The sequence below is a fragment of the Pan paniscus genome, chromosome 6, assembly GCF_029289425.2.
Source record: "Pan paniscus chromosome 6, NHGRI_mPanPan1-v2.0_pri, whole genome shotgun sequence".
Classification (NCBI taxonomy): domain Eukaryota; kingdom Metazoa; phylum Chordata; class Mammalia; order Primates; family Hominidae; genus Pan; species Pan paniscus.
The window spans coordinates 91,423,208-91,441,496 of record NC_073255.2 but is presented as its reverse complement, the minus strand read 5'-3'; the positions used below and the strand labels follow the sequence as shown (position 1 = coordinate 91,441,496).

The window sequence follows — 18,289 nt, the reverse complement described above, 5'->3', positions numbered from 1 at the left end:
AAAATTTTTTTCTTATTTGTAACTTGCTTCCAGCATGTAACTAACTATATGTAAGGTAGTATGTTTTACAAACTTGATCTCCTTTTTTTTATTTTTAAAGAGCTAGGTCTCACTGGGTCACCCAGGCAGAAGGGCAGCAATCACAACTCACTGCAGCCTTGAACTCCCAGGCTCAAGTGATTCTCCTGCCTCAGCCTCCCCATTAGCTGGGACCACAGGTATACGGCATCACGCCTGGCTAATTTTTTAAATTCTTTTTAGAGACAGGGTCTCACTATGTTGCGCAGGCTGGTCTCAAACTCCTGGCCTGAAGCGATCCTCCTGCTTCACTGATCTCTTTTTAAGCTTCACATCTACCTGATAGATGAGGAAACAGAAGTTAAATCACTTCATCAAAATCATGCACCCAGCCAGGTGTGGTGGCACATGCCAGTAGTCCCAGCTACTTGGGAGACTGAGGCAGAAGGAGTTTGAGGCTGCTGTCAGCTATGATCTGTGAATAGCCACTGCACTTCAGACTGGGCAATATAACAAGACCTCTCTCTCTCTCTTTTTTTTTTTTGTTGTTGTTTTTTGAGACGGAGTTTTGCTCTTGTCGCCCAGGCTGGAGTGCAATGGCGCGATCTCAGCTCACTGCAACCTCCGCCTCCCGGGTTTAAGCGATTCTTCTGCCTCAGCCTCCCGAGTAGCTGGGATTAGGCATGTGCCACCATACCCAGCTAATTTTTGTATTTTTAGTAGAGACGGGGTTTCTCTATGCTGGTCAGACTGGTCTCGAACTCCCAACCTCAAGTGATCTGCCCACCTTGGCCTCCTAAAGTGCTGGGATTACAGGCGTAAGTCACCGCGCCCGCATGAACAAGACCTATCTCTTAAAAGATCAATTAATTTAAAAAGAAAAAGAAAAGAAATAAAAAATGTCCTTAAACACTATCTTGTCAATCACACAAGACATGCCAATTAGAAGATAACATTTTAATAGTCACAAAGAAAACTAAGAAAAATGACAACCTAACGTCAGCAAGATATAGGCCTGAATTTGGCACAAAGTAGGCAATTAATGAACATTTGCTACACAAAAAAGTAAACATGTAACATCTGAAACCTGCAAGATCCTTTGGGTTCAATAATTCTTTTTAAAAAAATCATTAAGAACCATAAAGATGTTTAAATCCTTTTCCCCAGGAAATGTACCAAGAATTCATCACAAGATTAATTAAAAAGAAAAAATGTGCATATGTAAGATACACATATTATTTGCTTATTCCAATAGCAAAGAAAAACAAGCTAAAATAGTTGAAAAGTACTTATAAATTAGGAAAAATGGCATGGGGGAATGCAAATGAAACTGTTCATAAAAATCACAAAACTATAAGAGCACATATGTTGGCTGGGTGAGGTGGCTCATGCCTATAATCCTAGCATTTTGAGAGGCTGAGGTAGGAGGATCTCATGAAGCCTGGAGTTTGAGATCAGCCAGGGCAACATAGTGAGATTTTGTCTCTACAAAATTTTCCATGTGTTTGTGTGTCAAACAGGGTCTTGCTATGTTGCCCAGGCTGGTCTCGAACTGCTGGGCTCAAGCAATCCTCCTGCCTTAGCCTCCCAAAGTGCTGGGATTATAGGCGTGAGCCAACATGCCCCGTCTCTACAAAAAAATTCTAAAAATCAGCCAGGCATGATTGCTTGTACCTGTAGTCCCAACTACTTGGAAACCTGAGATGGGAGAATCACTTAAGCCCAGGAATTTGAGGCTGCAGTGAGCAATGACTGTGCCACTGTACTTCAGCCTGGGTAACAGAGGGGACTTCGTTTCTTTAAAAAGAAAAAAAAGACAAAACATCATAGTGCATGAGGAATTTGAAAAGACCCACAAATATTAATATGTCTAGAATTATGTGGACTTATTGATTTAAAATCAGTAAAAAACGGTTTACAATAGTAATTGACGGATACTATTCACCAATCTTTGATACCTAAACCTACCTGTTACAGGGTATGGGATCTTTTGAAAAGTTTCACCTATACCACTTAAGGGTCCCTCTGAGCAATAAAGGACAGGACTGTAATGACAGCGCACTGGACAACATGAGTGATGCCCAACATAAATAGAAATCTGAGCTGAGTGTGAAGAATGGGCAAGTGCAGGATATGCAAGCATGTTTCACACCTGAAAGCACAGGCATCGCAAGGTAAAGATGTTAAATGATGCTATACGACTGGAGCCTCTACAACCAGTTTTCATTCACCTTAGTAGTGAAGCTCTTTTCATACCAAGGTTGTAAGCCAATTACTAAGTTTTTCTGGATAGCAGCAAAAGATAACAAGGAAAAAATACATATACATAAGGTATTTTTGGTTCCATACATGTCTTCCAAGACAAATCCAAACATCTGATTTCCAGGAGGGTCATGTTGGGAAGTCAAGAACAGCACCAGGGAAGAACTTCAGATTGAGTTGCCATGAGTAATCTAAGGGGGATTTTCTTATATTCCTACCCGGGCTTCAAATTCTGATGTTTCTTCCACATATCCAAGTCCTCCTTTTTGTAACCTTGTTGCAACTTCAATGAGATCACTACGAAGGAAGTTTAAAAGCTCCTGGTTGCCATCACAGGATTTTAGACCCAAATTTGGCTTCCGTGCTAGATGAATAGAGTGAATAATGTCCTGGTACCTAGAAGATTTGGGACAAGAGAATGGGGAAAGAAACAAACTTTTGAAGATGTTCTTCAAATTTCAATTACTTAACATGTTTTATTTCTAGAAAACCTACTTAGATCTCTTTCACCTCTCCCTGGTGTTTTTTCTTTTTTTTTTTTTCCCCCGAGACAGGGTCTTGCTCTGTCACACAGGCTGGAGTGCAAAGGTGCCATCACAGCTCACTGCACCTTCAAACTTCTGGACTCATGCAATCCTCCAACCTGAGCCTACAGCTGGGACTACAGGAATACCCCTCCACACCTGGCTAAATTTTTAATTTTTTGTAGGGATGGGGTCTTGCTATGTTGCCCAGGCTGGTCTCAAACTCCTGATTTCAATTCAAGCGATCCTCTCCCCTAGGCCTCCCAAACTGCTAGGATTACAGGTGTGCACCACCACACCCAGCCACTTCTAAGCTTTTAATGGAAGGATTCGATCTTCATATTTAGTGAACAAAACAGGTCTTTTCAATTCAACACACATAGCTATCAAATGCTCTGCCCAAAGAGAAGGAACATCATAGAACTATATTTCTTTGTGGCTCTGTATACCGACATTTTCCTTTGTCTTTTTTGTTTGTTTGTTTTTGAGATGGAATGTCGCTCTGTTGCCCAGACTGGAGTGCAGTGGTGCGATCTTGGCTCACTGCAACCTCCACCTCCCGGGTTCAAGCGATTCTCCTGCCTCAGCCTCCCTAGTAGCTGGGACTACAGGCACCCGCCACCATGCCTGGCTAATTTTTGTACTTTTAGTAGAGACAGGGTTTTGCCATGTTGGCCAGGCTGGTCTCGAACTCCTGACCTTGTGATCCGCCTGCCTCTGCCTCCCAAAGTGCTGGGATTACAGGCGTGAGCCACCGCGGCCGGCCCTCCTCTGTCTTTCTTAATTTGCCTAGACACATCTGTATTCAGACAACACAATTCTGAATACAATTTTACTTAATTTACACATTAAGCAGTGGGCTAACATCAATATAATGTACCTATTGTCCTTCGCAAAAGTCTGGCAATGGTGTAGAGTATGTACTGAATCATATTTTCCTTCTCTCTTCCATCAAACCTAAATTCAACCATGAAATTGAGCACAGAGTCAGAAATGAGAGGAGGCATTAAGCCAAAATCTTGTCCTGGCTTTGATAGAAATAATGTCTACAACAAATATGGCAGTCGCAAATTTGATGCTACTTTGTAGACAGAACAGGGTTTTTTGATTCTTTTTAATTCATATGACATGAAATTCACCAACTTGAAGCATGTACTTCAGTTTTTTGTTGTAGAACCACACATGTAATTCCAAAACATTTTCATCACCCCAAGCAGGAATCTCTTACCTGTTAGCAATCATCACTCCTATTCTCCCCTTCCCCTATCCTCTGGCAACCACTAATCCACTTTCTGTTTGAAATAGATTTGCCTATTCTAGATGTTTCATTTGAATGGAATCATACACCACATGGCCTTTGATGTCTGACTTCTTTTGCTTAGCATGTTTTCTAGGTTCATTCATGTTGTAGCACAGAACAGTACTTCATTTCTTTTTGTGGCTAAATAATATTCCACTATTTTGAATATACTAAATTTTGGGGGTTTTTTGTTTCATTTTGTATGAGACAGCGTCTCGCTCTCTCACCCAGGCCAGAGTGCAGGGGCATGATCTTGGCTCAATGCAACCTCCGCCTCCTGGGCTCAAGTGATCAACTCAGCTCAGCCTCCCAAGTAGCTAAGACTACATACACAAACCACCACACCCAAGATAATTTTTGTTTTGTTTTTTTTTTGTAGAAACGGAGTTTCCCTATGTTGCCCAGGCTGGTCTCAAAACTCCTGGATGCAAGACACTGGCCTGCCTTTACCTCTCAAAGTGCTGGGATTACAGGTGTGAGCCACCGCACAAGGCCTGGATATATACTAACTTTTATTTATCCATTCCATCAGTTGATAGTCATTGCCGTTGTTTCCACCTTTTGGCTCTTCTGAATATTGATAGACTACTTCTGGACACCCACCCATCTGGGCCTGCATCTGCAAAGCTGTCTGACAACCATGAGGCTCACAGCTTGGTGCTGGCACCTGTTCTTTAGTACATAATAATCCTGCTACTCTATATATAGATGGCCAAAGGTATATTTTTCCAATAAACATAATATGCCAAGAAAATACCAGGCAATATGAACACAAAACGGTTACACATTTAAAATATTTTACTTTAGTAACTTAAATGGATAAGAAAAAAAACCCTCAGATATTTATATCCAATGCTAAAGAGAAGTAAGATGTGAGGAGTAAGATGAAAACCTCTTACCTCTTCTCTAGTCTCTCTTTAAGTTGACTTTCTCTTATTCCCTGAGGGTGAAGACAGTTTAGCAACTCATCCAGCTCCTTTTGACTATCACATAAAAACCTGTAGGGGCAAAAGAGACCTGATAACTCTGAAAAAAAAAAAAAATTCAAAATCAAACACTAAGCAAGGGATCTAGAGTTGGTGGTGGGACTTGGGAGAACAGAATTCCAAATGTGTTCACAATCTACTATCTAGAAGTAGAATAAGTAATTTACTATTTTCATGATGCCTAATGTTAATTCTGTACTAGGACACCAGAGCCAATATGGTTCCTATTAAAATATTATATGAAATTTTATAAAGTTAATTGGCATACTTGTCCCTTTCCCTCCAGAGAGTAAACCTATACCCAAAATTCAAAAATGAAAGGTCATTAAATCACAGGTGATCACAGTTAAAGCCGTAGAATGGATCCTCTAAAACCTAGCTCGCTGCCTAAAAGCAGAAATGCGCATAAAGGAAACGAATAGCTATGCATACAATTTGTTAATTAATAAAATTTAAGGAAAATCTTAAATACTTCTATTCCCAACCAAATTTAAGCTACATTTCTACTGCTATATAACATCTATCACATAATATACAAAGTTATATTACAGGGGGGAAAAATCAAAATTCCAACCCTTAAAAAAACAAGTATCTTCTTAACAAAAAATCAGGTCTGCTAATGCAAGAAGTTTTGATATCCAAAATATCAGTCACACAAAGTATCCTGAGCAAATAATTATTAACTCACTGGCATCACTATACTAAATACTTTCTTCCTTAACAATTAAAAGGAAAAAGAAAGAGCAACCAGATGAATGCTCACATTACCATAGGTTCTGTCCTTGTTTGGGTGTGGTTGTCTCTACAGCAACTTCTGTTGCTGGTCCATGTTGTGTGTTCATGCTTGCATTTTTACCTAAGTTTGCTTTCTTACCTAAGAAAAATTGAGACATTAGGTTGACTTTAGTAAATACCCAATTGCTAGTTTCAAATCTAAGCAGTACACAGTGCCAAACTCAACAATTTGTAACAACACAGATACTTCCTATGAAATATATCAAATATATCTTCATGTATAAAAGATGCTAATTTCTCTTAAATATCTTAAACACAGCATGTTATCTCAGATATTTGCTCTCTGAAGTGGAATCGTTACACAGTTCCAAAGTTTAGGGGTACTGCAACTTAGAATGAAGAATGACTAAATATCTTTATATCAAAGCAAAATAAAGAATTTACTCCTTTTACATGATGTTAAGAGCAAAGGCATCTGTAGTGAAGCAGAGGTAATGAGAATATATAAATACTATAGACTTAGCCTTGGAGGCTTCAAGTGTCAAATAATACAACTTTTTTGTAAATCAGTTCCTATATACTGATACGTGACTTTAACATAGATATATCTTGAGCCAATTTATCAAAGCCTATCTTAGATCATCACAATATTTAGTTTTTTGTTTTGTTTCGTTTTGTTTTTTGAGATAGAGTCTCGCTCTGTCGCCCAGGCTGGAGTGCAGTGGTACAAATCTTGGCTCACTGAAACCTCTGCCTCCCGGGTTCATGCAATTCTCCCTGCCTCAGACTCCCGAGTGGCTGGGATTACAGGCACGCACCAACACACCTGGCTAATTTTTCTATTTTTAGTAGAGATGGGGTTTCACCATGTTGGCCAGGCTGGTCTCCAACTCCTGACCTCAGGTGATCCGCCCGCCTTGGCCTCCCAAGTGCTGGGATTACAGGTGTGAGCTACCACGCCCGGCCAGTCACCACAATATTTGAAGCCTTACCTCATACTATGATTGTTTCTCTTCTCTTTCCCATTCTCCCCACTTTAACCTGAAACATCTCTGCAATACTAACACATAACTTTGTTTAGTCTTTTCAGTTGGGTAATTTATTTATTTTTTTAAATTTTTTGAGACAGAATGTTGCTCTGTCACCCAGGCTGCAGTGCAGTGGTGCAATCTTGGCTCACTGCAACCCCTGCCTCCTGGGCTTAAACAATTCTCTTGCCTCAGCCTGCCAAGTAGCTGGGATTACAGGTGCCCGCCACCACACCCGGCTAATTTTTGTATTTTTTGTAGAGACGGGGTTTCGCCATGTTGGCCAGGCTGGTCTTTAACTCTTGAGCTCAAGTGGTCCGCCTGCCTCAGCCTCCCAAAGTGCTGGGATTATATGCATGAGCCACTGCATCCAGCCTCAGTTGGGTAATTTTAAATAAAAACTGCCATTCTAGAACTGGAAAACACAAAACAACATCCACCAGGATGCTCTAGAAGGGAAGGGTCTGGCTCCCCAATCTTGTCTCGGGGACACATTATAAAGTAACACTCCTTCATCCCACTGGAATCTCTTCCAAATCTAAACATCCAGGCTCCACAGTTACTGCTCTCAAACCTAACTGCCCTCACCTGAGTATTTATGAAGTCTAACGAACTAGATTCTTCTATAAAGTGACATAATCTATGCTCGATATAATTCAACATGCAAACACCTTAAATCTGAAGTTTTATTTGAAGGAATGTTTATTTTTGTAAATCAGTATTATTCTTATTTAACAATTTTGTGAGTTTCAAGCTTGAGTTAGGAATTTCTCTAAAATGAATTACTTTTTAAAAAATAAAGATTTATCGAAGAAGCACAATAACCTAGTACTCAGGAAGCAACTTCTTTTATTTCTTTATCTCCCACATGACACCAACACATAAGCAATTTTCATTAGGTTACAGACAGCAGTGCTGAAAGAAGCTTATGGATCATTTAACCTAGTGGTTCTCGAAAGGGAGCACTGCTGCCTGCCACATGTATCTGGCAGGATTTAGAGACATCTTGGTTTTCACTGCTACCACCTAGTGGGTAGAGGGGAGCTCCCGAATAACCTATAATGCACAGGACAGCTCCCAGTACAAAAAACTATCTTCCTCATCAGTGTCATGGTGGGAGGAAAAAAAAAAAAGATTCATCTAGCCCAAAATGTCAGTAACATTGAGGTTGAGAAAACCTGACCTAACCTAAGCATCTTATTTTTTTAATTAAAATTTGTTTTATTTCTTTCTTGAAATATACTCAATACATACACTTTAAGAAAGAATATGGATATACATTCAGAAAACTATTCAGTGTGTGTTTCTTTTACAAACTGAACACATATACCCGGCACCCAGATCAAGAGAAAGAATATTACCAGTGTCCCTACATGATCCCCTCTCAGTCACTCATTTTTCGTTAGGTATTTGCCATGTTTCTCCTCACAAGAATTTTAAGAACCTTATCTGTCTTGTTTGCTGCTATACCCCTAGCGTACGACAAACTGCTTCACAGACAGAGATTCAGCATAAACACTGAATAAATTAATTTTAAAAGTAGAAGAAGAGGGTCAGGTGCAGTGGCTCACACTTGTAATCCCCAGCACTTTGGGAGGCCGAGGTGGGCAGATCACCTGAGGTCAGGAGTTTGAGACCAGCTTGGCCAACATGGCGAAACCCCGTCCCTACAAAAAATACAAAAATTAGCCAGATGTGGTGGCACACACCTGTAGTCCCAGCTACTCGGGAGACTGAAGTAGGAGAAGTGTTTGAACCCAGGAGGCGGAGGTTGCAGTGAGCTGAGATCACGCCATTGCTCTCCAGCCTGGGCAACAAGAGTGAAATTCCGTCTCAAAAAAAAAAAAAGAAGAAGAAGAAGACATCTAACACTGCCCTTCTTAGCCCCCATACCTCAATTTCAGCCCTTGAGGCACCTACAAAGGCTTCCAAGGGACAAAGTTTGAAAACTGCTCCTATAAAAGCTAATACCCAAATATCCTCATATTCAAGCTCTTCATCTTCTCACACTATGCTTAGAACAAAGGTGGTAATCAAACGTGGGTTTCTCTCCTTCTTTCTACACATTTCACATCTACCTACTTCACTCAAATAGATCTAAGACCACAATAAAGAAATTCTGCAAATGGAAAACGTGACAGAGGAAAAGCAGTCCTTAATGTTGAGCCCACTCGAGCAGGGTGAAATAACTCTTAGATATACAGATATACTCACTGCGAGGACAGTAATCCTCATCACCAGAGACTGTGTGGTCTTTGCAGTGATGGTTGAATCGGTAGTCAATGCTGTCATGTACCCAGCCTTTTTCAATGAATAATCCTGGAACTTCATCTGAGAAGAGCCAGTATCTACAAATCACAACCAGTATTAATAAGACAATGAATAGATCAGGATTGCAGGATGATTTTACTGCTGGAGAAGATAATACAGAGTATCACTGAGCATTCAAAACCACAGTTTACAGAATTCTTCCTCTTCAGAACTCTAGACAGATAAAAATTGCAAGGTAAATCAAAGTATATGAGAAATGTTCAAACTGGAGACTAGCTTAATGTCTGTAATTTGTATAATTTCTTTCTTTTTTAAATTGAAATGGGGTCTCGCTATGTTGGCCGGGCTGGTCTTGAACTCCTGGCCTCAAGCAATCCTCTCGACTCAGCCTCCCAAAGTGTTAGGATTACAGGTGTGAACCACCACGCCCAGCCCTAATTTGTGTAACTACTAATATTTCTCCTTCAGGTTTCACAAAATGTATGTATTTAAAACCTACTGCCATTTTTAAAGACTTGTATTTGGATTACATTTCACCAATCACCATCATGTAAGCTTCCTACTTGTGGTATATTCAAAGGCAGGAATATGTCTTACTTAACTTTGCAACTCTAGCATTTGGCAGTTAATATTCAATAATCATCAACAATTCTGTTTCCAAAAAGAATTGGAAAACTGAAGAGAGAAGCTTGTCTATTCTTGTACTTTAGAAAATTTTCCTAACTAATAGCAATGTAAATAGTCCTAAAGAAAACAAAAATTTGGTTTAGGAACTGACCTATTATGGTTTCGATCTGTGCCAATAGGAGTCCTGCGCATGACTAGTTTGGCCTTGGCAATCCCTTCCTGGAAAGCTTTCTCAGCAGCTGCTTTGTGCTTCCGTATTCGTTCTTCTTCAGCTTGGCGTTCCAGTTTCACTGTTAAAAATAAAAAGACTCTCAAATCAGATATTTTCCTAGTAAATCCCACTCTTACAAATTAAATAAAATATGGAGTAAAAAGTGCCTAGTGTACAGTAGTTATCAAATCTTAGTTTGCTTTCTCTAATTCTAATCTGTTATAAGAAATTACATGTAAGGCAGCAACATCTAGTCCTCCTACACTCCTTGAATTTGTGGTGACATCTCATCCCTCAACTCAATGCAAAACCTTTTATCTCCAAAATACCACTTCTTTTTGTTTTTGTTTTGAGGCAGAGTCTTGCTCTGTCACCCAGGCTGGAGTGCAGTGGTGCGATCTCGGCTCACTGCAACCTCTGCCTCCTGGGTTCAAGCAATTCTCCCGCCTCAGCCTCCTGTGTCACTGGACTACAGGCACACACCACCGTGTCCAGCTAATTTTTGCATTTTTAGTAGAGACGGAGTTTCCCCATGTTGTCCAGGCTGGTCTCGAATTCCTGACCTCAACTGATCCACCCATCTCGGCCCCTCAAAGTGCTGGGATTATAGGCGTGAGCCACCACACCCAGCCAAAATATCACTTCTTAATATATTTTAAACAATCCTGAAGAAACAGTTAACAGTCCATAAATAGGACTAACTGAAACATCTTCTGGATCACCTACAGGATCCTCAAAAAGATCACGATAAATCAAACTAGTAAAATAACTATTTCAAAATAAAACATATTTCAGTCCTGAGGAATCTGACAGTAATTTGGCTTAATAGCCCTGATGACAAGAAAAAAAACCTGAAAAGCAACAGCAGGGGCGCACTTGTGGATAATAATTATTTTACATTGAACACCTATTTTTCTAATTATTCAGCAAGTTACTGTTAATGATAAAAATTTTATTTCTGATCATTCATTAATTAGGTTTATTCAATTAGAAATTTCCCTCAACAAAAGCAGCCCGCTAATTTTGTTAAGTTTTTCCATAATTGTCACAAACCTTGACACCATAGGGTACAGAGCAATGCTATTTACAATGTCACAATTTTTAAAGTGTTTATTATTTTTTTAGAGACAGGGTCTTACTATGTTTGCCCAAGCTGGTCTCAAACTTCTGGGCTCAAGCGATCCTCCTGCCTCGGCCTCTCAAAGTGCTGGGATTAGAGATGTGAGCCACTGCACTCAGCCCCAATAATTTTTAACCCTGATTGTCTATTGACAATAACATCTACAATAAGATGTAAATCTGGAAAATGCATCTGTCTAAAGATGTTACTTCAAAAACTTAAGATAAATTCCATTTATTTAAAACATGGAATTTGCTACCTTTGATAAACAGTTTTCTAGCCCAAATGAAACTGTGTATTTGTAACAATGGTTATAGTAGAAAATAGTACAAAGGTAAATGATTAAAAAAAAAAAAAAAGCGAGTGAGTGATGGCCCAATTACAATCAAGGAAAAGTTCAGTCTCCCAAGACTACAAACAAACATAAACCAACTTAGGACAAGTCACCAAAGGAAGACCAAATTCTGTCTCAGAGGTTACAGCACTGAACTAGTTATCCAAAGACCTGAACTCTAATCCAAATACTGATCTTGGTAAAACACTAATATTCTGTCCCTTGTTTCCATACAAATAACAGAGTATCATCTTCTTTTCCTTCTCTTAAGATAAATATAAAACACAGTGGAGCAGTCCAAAAATGCAAGAAGAAATTATTACGTTTCAGATAAAATAGAGCTGAAGGTTTTAACCTACATTCTGCTTCATCTGGAATACAGTTATACTTTTTTTTTTTTCTTTTTTTTGAGACAGAGTTTCTCTCGTGTTGTCCAGGCTGGAGTGCAATGGTATGATCTCGCCTCACCGCAACCTCCGCCTCCCGGGTTCAAGTGATTCTCCTGCCTCAGTCTACCGAGTAGCTGGGATTACAGGCATGTGTCACCACGCCTGGCTAATTTTGTATTTTTAGTAGAGACAAGGTTTCTTCATGTTGGTCAGGCTGGTCTTGAACTCCCAACCTCAGGTGATCCGCCCACCTCGGCCTCCCCAAGTGCTGGGATTATAGGTGTTGAGCCACTGCGCCCGGCCGCAGTTATACTTTCTTGATAGGTATTGTTTTGTTTTGAGACGGAGTCTCACCCTGTCACCCAGTCTGGAGTGCAATGGCATGATCTCGGCTCACTGCAACCTCTGCCTCCCAGGTTCAAGCGATTCTCCTGCCACAGCCTCCCAAGTAGCTGGGATTACAGGCGTGTGCCACCACAGCCAGCTAATTTATTTATTTATTTATTTATTTATTTATTTAGAGATGGAGTCTCGCTCTATCATCAGGCTGGAGTGCAGTGGTGTGATCTCGGCTCTCTGCAACCTCCAACTCCCTGGTTCAAGCGATTATCCTGTCTCAGCTTCCCGAGTAGCTGGAATTATAGGCCGAGTAGCTGGAATTACAGGCACCACCACACCCAGCTGATCTTTTTTTTTTTTTTTAAAAGACAGAGTCTCGCTCTGTCCCCCAGGCTGGAGTGCGGTGGCCGATCTTGGCTCACTGCAACCTCAGACTCCCTGGTTCAAGCAATTCTCCTGCCTCAGCATCCTGAGTAGCTGGGATTACAGGCATGCGCCACCATGCCAGGCTAATTTTTGTATTTTTAGTAGAGACAGGGTTTCACCGTGTTGGCCAGAATGGTCTTGATCTCCTGACCTCGTGATCTGCCTGCCTCAGCCTCCCGAAGTGTAGGATTACAGGCTGTGAGCCACCGAGCCTGGCCTGTTCATATGTCTTTAAAATGGTAAATACAATGGCCAGGGGCGGTGGCTCATGCCTTTAATCCCAGCAATTTGGCAAGTTGAGGCAGGCAGTTCATTTGAGGTCAGAGTTTTGGGACCAGCCTAACCAACATGGTGAATCCCCATCTCTACTAAAAATACAAAAATTAGCTGGGTGTGGTAGCAGATGCCTTGTTATCCCAGCTACTCAGGAGGCTGAGGCACGAGAATAGCTTGAACCTGGGAGGTGGAGGTTGCAGTGAGCCAGATCGCACCATTGCACTCCAGCCTGAGTGACAGAGCGACGCTCTGTATCCAAAATATAAATAAAATGGAAAGTACACATTACATATGTATACTCAGGCACAGTATGCATACATATGTAAAAATATTTCAATGGCCTTAAGTAGTGTAAACTAAAATTTGTTTTAAAAGGAATATACATTTTCTAATGAAAGAACTATTCAAGCCGGGGTTTGGTGGCTCAGGCCTGTAATCCCAACACTTTAGGAGGCTGAAGCAGGAAGATTGCTTGAGTTTAGGGGTTCAATACCAGCCTCCACAAATAATAAAAAGATTAGCCAAGCGTGCTGACACATGCCTGTAAGTCCCAGCTGCTCGGGAGGCCGAAGTGGGAGGACCACTTGAGCCCAAGAGGTCAAGGCTGCAGTGAGCTGAGATCACACTGCTGCACTCCAGCTTGGGTGACAGAATGAGACCTTGTCTCAAAATAAAATAAAAAAGAAAATGTTGAAAAAGAACAACCTGGAAGATCAACACTTCCCTATTCCGAAACTTACTACAAAGCAAGTTATCAAGACAGTGTGGCTTTTACATAAAGACAGACATACAGATCAGTGAAATAGAATTCAGAGTCCAGAAATAAGCCAATGTATCCTACAGTCATATGATTTTTGACAAGCGTGTCAAGGCCATTCAATGGGGAAAGGTTTGTCATTTCAAAAAACGGCACTAGGACAACTGGAGAGCCACATGCAAAAAAAAATAAAGCTGGACTTTTACCTTACACTATAAAAATTAGCTGAAAATAAAAGACCTAAATTTCAGAGGCAAAACTATTAAGACATTTGGAAGAAAACAGGAGTAAATCTTCATGACCCTGGATTTGGCAAAAGATCCTTAAATCTAACACCAAATCTATGAGTAACAAAAGAATAAATAGATAAAATGAACCTCATCAAATTTAAAAAACTTTTGTGCTTCAAATGATACTACTAAGAAAGTGAAAGGACAGGCCAGGTGCAGTGGCTCACAGCTGTAATCCCAGCACTCTGGGAGGCCAAGGCGGGCGATCACCTGAGGTCAGGAGTTCGAGACCTTGCCTGGTCAACATGGTGAAAACCCATCTCTACTAAAAATATAAAATTAGCCAGGTGTGGTGGCACACACCTGTAATCCCAGCTACTCGGGAGGCTGAGGCAAGAGAATCACTTGAACCCAGGAGGCAGAGGTTTCAGGGAGCTGAGATCACGCCACTGCACTAGCCTGGGCACAAAAAAGAGCGCAACTCCGTCTCCCCCAAAAAAAGTGAAAGGACAACACGCAAAATAGATGAAAATATTTGTAGACCAGGTATCAGACAGAGAATTGTATCTAGAATATATACAGAACTCTTACAACTCAATAATAATCAGATAACTCAATTTAATAATGGGCAAATGATCTGAATTAATACTTCGCCAAAGATACACAGGTGGCCAGGAGACACATGAAAAGATGGTTCAACATCATTAGCCATCAAAGAAATGCAAATCAAAACCACAATGAGATACCATTTCACACCCACTAGTATGACTATCATCAAAAAGTCAGAAAATAACAAGTATTGATGAGGAAGGAGAAAAGTCAGAACCTTTAATTCACTGCTGGTGGGCATGTAAAATTGTGCAGCCACTTTGGAAAACAGTCTGGCAGTTTCTCAGATGGTTAAACATAACCATATGACCCAACAATCTTATTCTGAGGTATTTACTCTAAAGAAATGAAAGTATATGACTACTCAAAAACTCATACATGAACGTTTATGGCAGCATTATTCATAATAGGTAAAAGATGAAAACAATCTAAATGTTTATCAAGTGATGAATGAGAAACAAAACGTGGTATATCCAAACAATGGAATATTATCCAGCCATAAAAGGGAATGAAGTACTAACACATGCTACAACATGGATGAACCTGGAGAACATGCTAAGTGAAAAAAGCCAGCCATAAAAAGGCTACATATTATATGATTGCATTTACATGAAATATCTAGAATAGGTAAATCCATAGATGCAGAGAACAGATTGGTGGTTGCTGGGGGATGTGGACAAGGGAGAAGAGTGAGTGACTTTTGGGTTTTCTTTTAAAAATGTTTTGGGGCCAGGAATGGTGGCTGGCTCGGCATGGTGGCTGGCCAGGCGCAGTGGCTCACGCCTGTAATCCCGGCACTTTGGGAGACTGAGGCGGGTGGATCAGGAGTTCGAAACCAGCCTGGCCAACACGGTGAAACCCCATCTCTACAAAAACACAAAAATTGGCCAGGCATGATGGCGCATGCCTGTAATCCCAGCTACTCGGGAGGCTGAGGCAGGAGAATCGCTTGAATCCAGAAGGCGGAGGTTGCAGTGAGCCAAGATCAAACCATTGCACTCTAGCCTGGGTGACAGAGCAAGACTCCATCTCAAAAAAAAAAAAAAAAAAAAAAAAAAAAAAGTTTTAGAACTAAATAGAGGTGGTCTATTTTGTGACTGGCTTCTTTCACTTAGCATAATGTTTTCAAGATTCATTCATGTTGTAGCATGTAAAACATTATGCTAAGTGAAAGTCACAACAGACTATTTATTATACAATTCCATTTAGAGAAAATGCCTAGAATAGCAAATCTATAGAGACAAAGTAGACTAGTGGTTGCTCAGGGCTGGGGAGGATGGGCGAATGGGGTAATGACAGTTCATGGGTAGCAGGTTTCTTTGAGATGATAAAAATGTTACAAAATTGACTGGCAATGGTTGTACATTATCTGTGACTCTACTGAAAACACTAAATTATACACAATTAGTGAACTAATTATACTGTATGTCGATTATTTCTTAATAAAGCTGCTTTTTAAAAGTTCAGATTTGATGGAGCCATCAAAGCCCAAAATTTTTAAGTTCTTAAATCTTAAAGGACAGATTACTATCTGAGTTGGTGACTGTGCTAGGGGCTTCAAATACCTTGTCAATCAATTTTACAACAATCTTATCAAGCATATGAGGAAAGTGAGGCACGGATAAGTAACCTGCCCAAAGGAACACTGTACAGCTAAGTCAGAGCTAGAACCTGAACCCAGGTCAGTCAACTCCCAAGTCCTATGTTGTTTCCACTATTTCTATTTGTAGATTTGGTCCTTTACTGAACCCAGAAAAGATGCCAACATCACATTAACTTATTAACTAACCAGAATGCCAGGCTGAACATTCCAGCTGAAATATGAAATTATCAACAGAACTAATAAAAAATAAAATACATACCAATAGGTGCTGGGTTATTACATACAGAAATAAGTAAACAAACAGAGACCCTACCATTACCTCAGTAATTTCCTTTCTTTTACTATCTTCTACAGAGCTTCCCCTTTTCTCTCAGCATGAAATTTTACCTTTCATTTCTCTTTCCTGGATTTCCCGTTCCTTCTTAGCTTGAATGGCAAGCAACCTTCTGCTCTTCACAGCACTAATCATGTCTTCAGCTTCTGTATCTACTTGGGGCTCAAACTTCACAATTTCTTTTTTCCTATCAGTTTTGCCTAACCCATTCTCAACTTTTCCATTTTCTTTATTTTTGGCTTCCATTTCTTTCCGTTTCTGTTTCTCTGCTCTCTTCTTATCATTTTCTTCCTTCAACACAGCAAGCCGTTCCTTCCACAACTCTGCAGACATCTGCTGCCTGGTCTCCATGTGGTCTTGCACTGAGTATGTCATGAGGATCCGGTGGCACAGTGCTGTCAAGATCTGTAGCTTCTCCTCTGACGTCAGCTCAAAAAATTCAGAGGTCTCCAGCTTTTCTAGGAACTCATCTTGTACCTCATTATCCTCAAATGCAGCTGAATCTTTATTGTCATCTGTGTCTGAGCCCTCGCTTTCCTCCTGAACATCAGATCTGCGCAAGCAGAGCCGCACCAGCTCTGAAACAGAATGCAGAGTCAAGGGGATTTCCGACAGCTTCATTCCCAATTCACCATAGTCTTCTGCTATCTCATCCTGTAGGAGGGTCTGTAAGAGGATGACCAACACCCTGTTAAGGTATAAAAAGCCACCCTTATCTGCACTCAAGGCTTCCATAAGGGACACAGCAGTAATAGGATACTGAGCATCTGGTAAAAGTAGCCCAGAATAACAGCTCAAGAATTCCACCACCATGGCCACATCCCCAAACAGCGTGTTGGGCAGCCCTTCAGGGGTATCCACCAATCTGAATGCTGGAAGGTTTTTGCCAGTTAACTCTTGGTCCTCATACCGCTTCTGTTTTTCTAATCTCTCAAGCATTTCTTTCTCTCTTCGTTCTTTGGCTTTTTCCTTCAACTTCTTTTTCAGCTCCTCCCGTTTCTTTTTCAAATATTCTTTCCGTTGCTCTTCAGACATAGAAGCCCACCTCTTTTTGTGCTCTAGAAGTTCATAGCGTTTTTGAACAAGACTTCGCAATTCTTCTGGGAGACGAGCTCTATCTTCACTAGAGAGAAGACGAGCTGTTTTGGAGATAACACAGGACAGGGCGCTCCTCTTGTCCTCCCTGTCTTTGTTTTCTTTGTAGTATGCAATGAGGTGTAGGGCTGCAGGAGGCAGAAGTTTATGAGGTTTACTAGAGGTCCTAGGTGTACCCCCAGAATTCCGTGGGGCTCGTGTCATCTTTTGTGTGCCTTTGGCCATATCCAACAAAGTCATCTGCTTCATTTTGGTTTTAGGAGTCTTCAGTCCTTTTTTGGGAGATTTGGAATTCCCTGTGGATTTCTGTCCATTCAGGATGCCTTTGCTTCTGCCCTTTGCCTTCAAAGGCTTGTCACTGTGCTTCCCTGGTTTCTTGGCAGGTGGGCCTTTTTTAGGAATGTGAAAGTTAGTGTGCAGCTTATTGGGCGACATCATCTTCATCATTTCTTCTAGATGTTCTTCAGGAGATTTGGAATTCTTTGAGTTCTTCACTTTGAGTGGCGAGCCACTCAATGACTTCTTCAAGTGTACGTGACACCATAACTTAGGATTTAGTGGTGAACTAAGAGAAGAGTTGTCTGTCTTGGATTTCTTTGAGGGCTTCCTGTCTGGGGATCCAGTATTCTTCCTCTTAGTAGAAGGGTTGAGAGTCATATACTAGAATTTAAGAATAGGAGCAAAATTAATTTTAAAATCTAAAACTAACTTAAGCAACATTTAAGCATCTTAAAGGCCCTCTTCCCCAGCTATTCAGGTAAAGCTACATATTCATATCTCTTCATAGATACTTTGTCCCTGAAAAAACAAAGACA

The 18,289-nt window shown here is 40.6% G+C and overlaps 1 protein-coding gene across 2 annotated transcripts in view; it reads right to left on the bottom strand.

The window, feature by feature from the left end:
• The window catches only part of BAZ1B (bromodomain adjacent to zinc finger domain 1B), an 81,910-nt gene that overhangs the window by 19,962 nt on the left and 43,659 nt on the right, over positions 1-18,289 (bottom strand). For both annotated transcript variants that reach the window (XM_063605902.1, XM_034951426.3), the window contains exons 7-12: positions 16,433-18,134; positions 9,903-10,041; positions 9,068-9,201; positions 5,859-5,964; positions 5,004-5,102; positions 2,499-2,676 (exon numbers count right to left, since the gene is read on the bottom strand). In XM_063605902.1, coding sequence (XP_063461972.1) covers positions 2,499-2,676; positions 5,004-5,102; positions 5,859-5,964; positions 9,068-9,201; positions 9,903-10,041; positions 16,433-18,134 — 2,358 coding nt within the window. The remainder of the gene's footprint in view (positions 1-2,498; positions 2,677-5,003; positions 5,103-5,858; positions 5,965-9,067; positions 9,202-9,902; positions 10,042-16,432; positions 18,135-18,289) is intronic.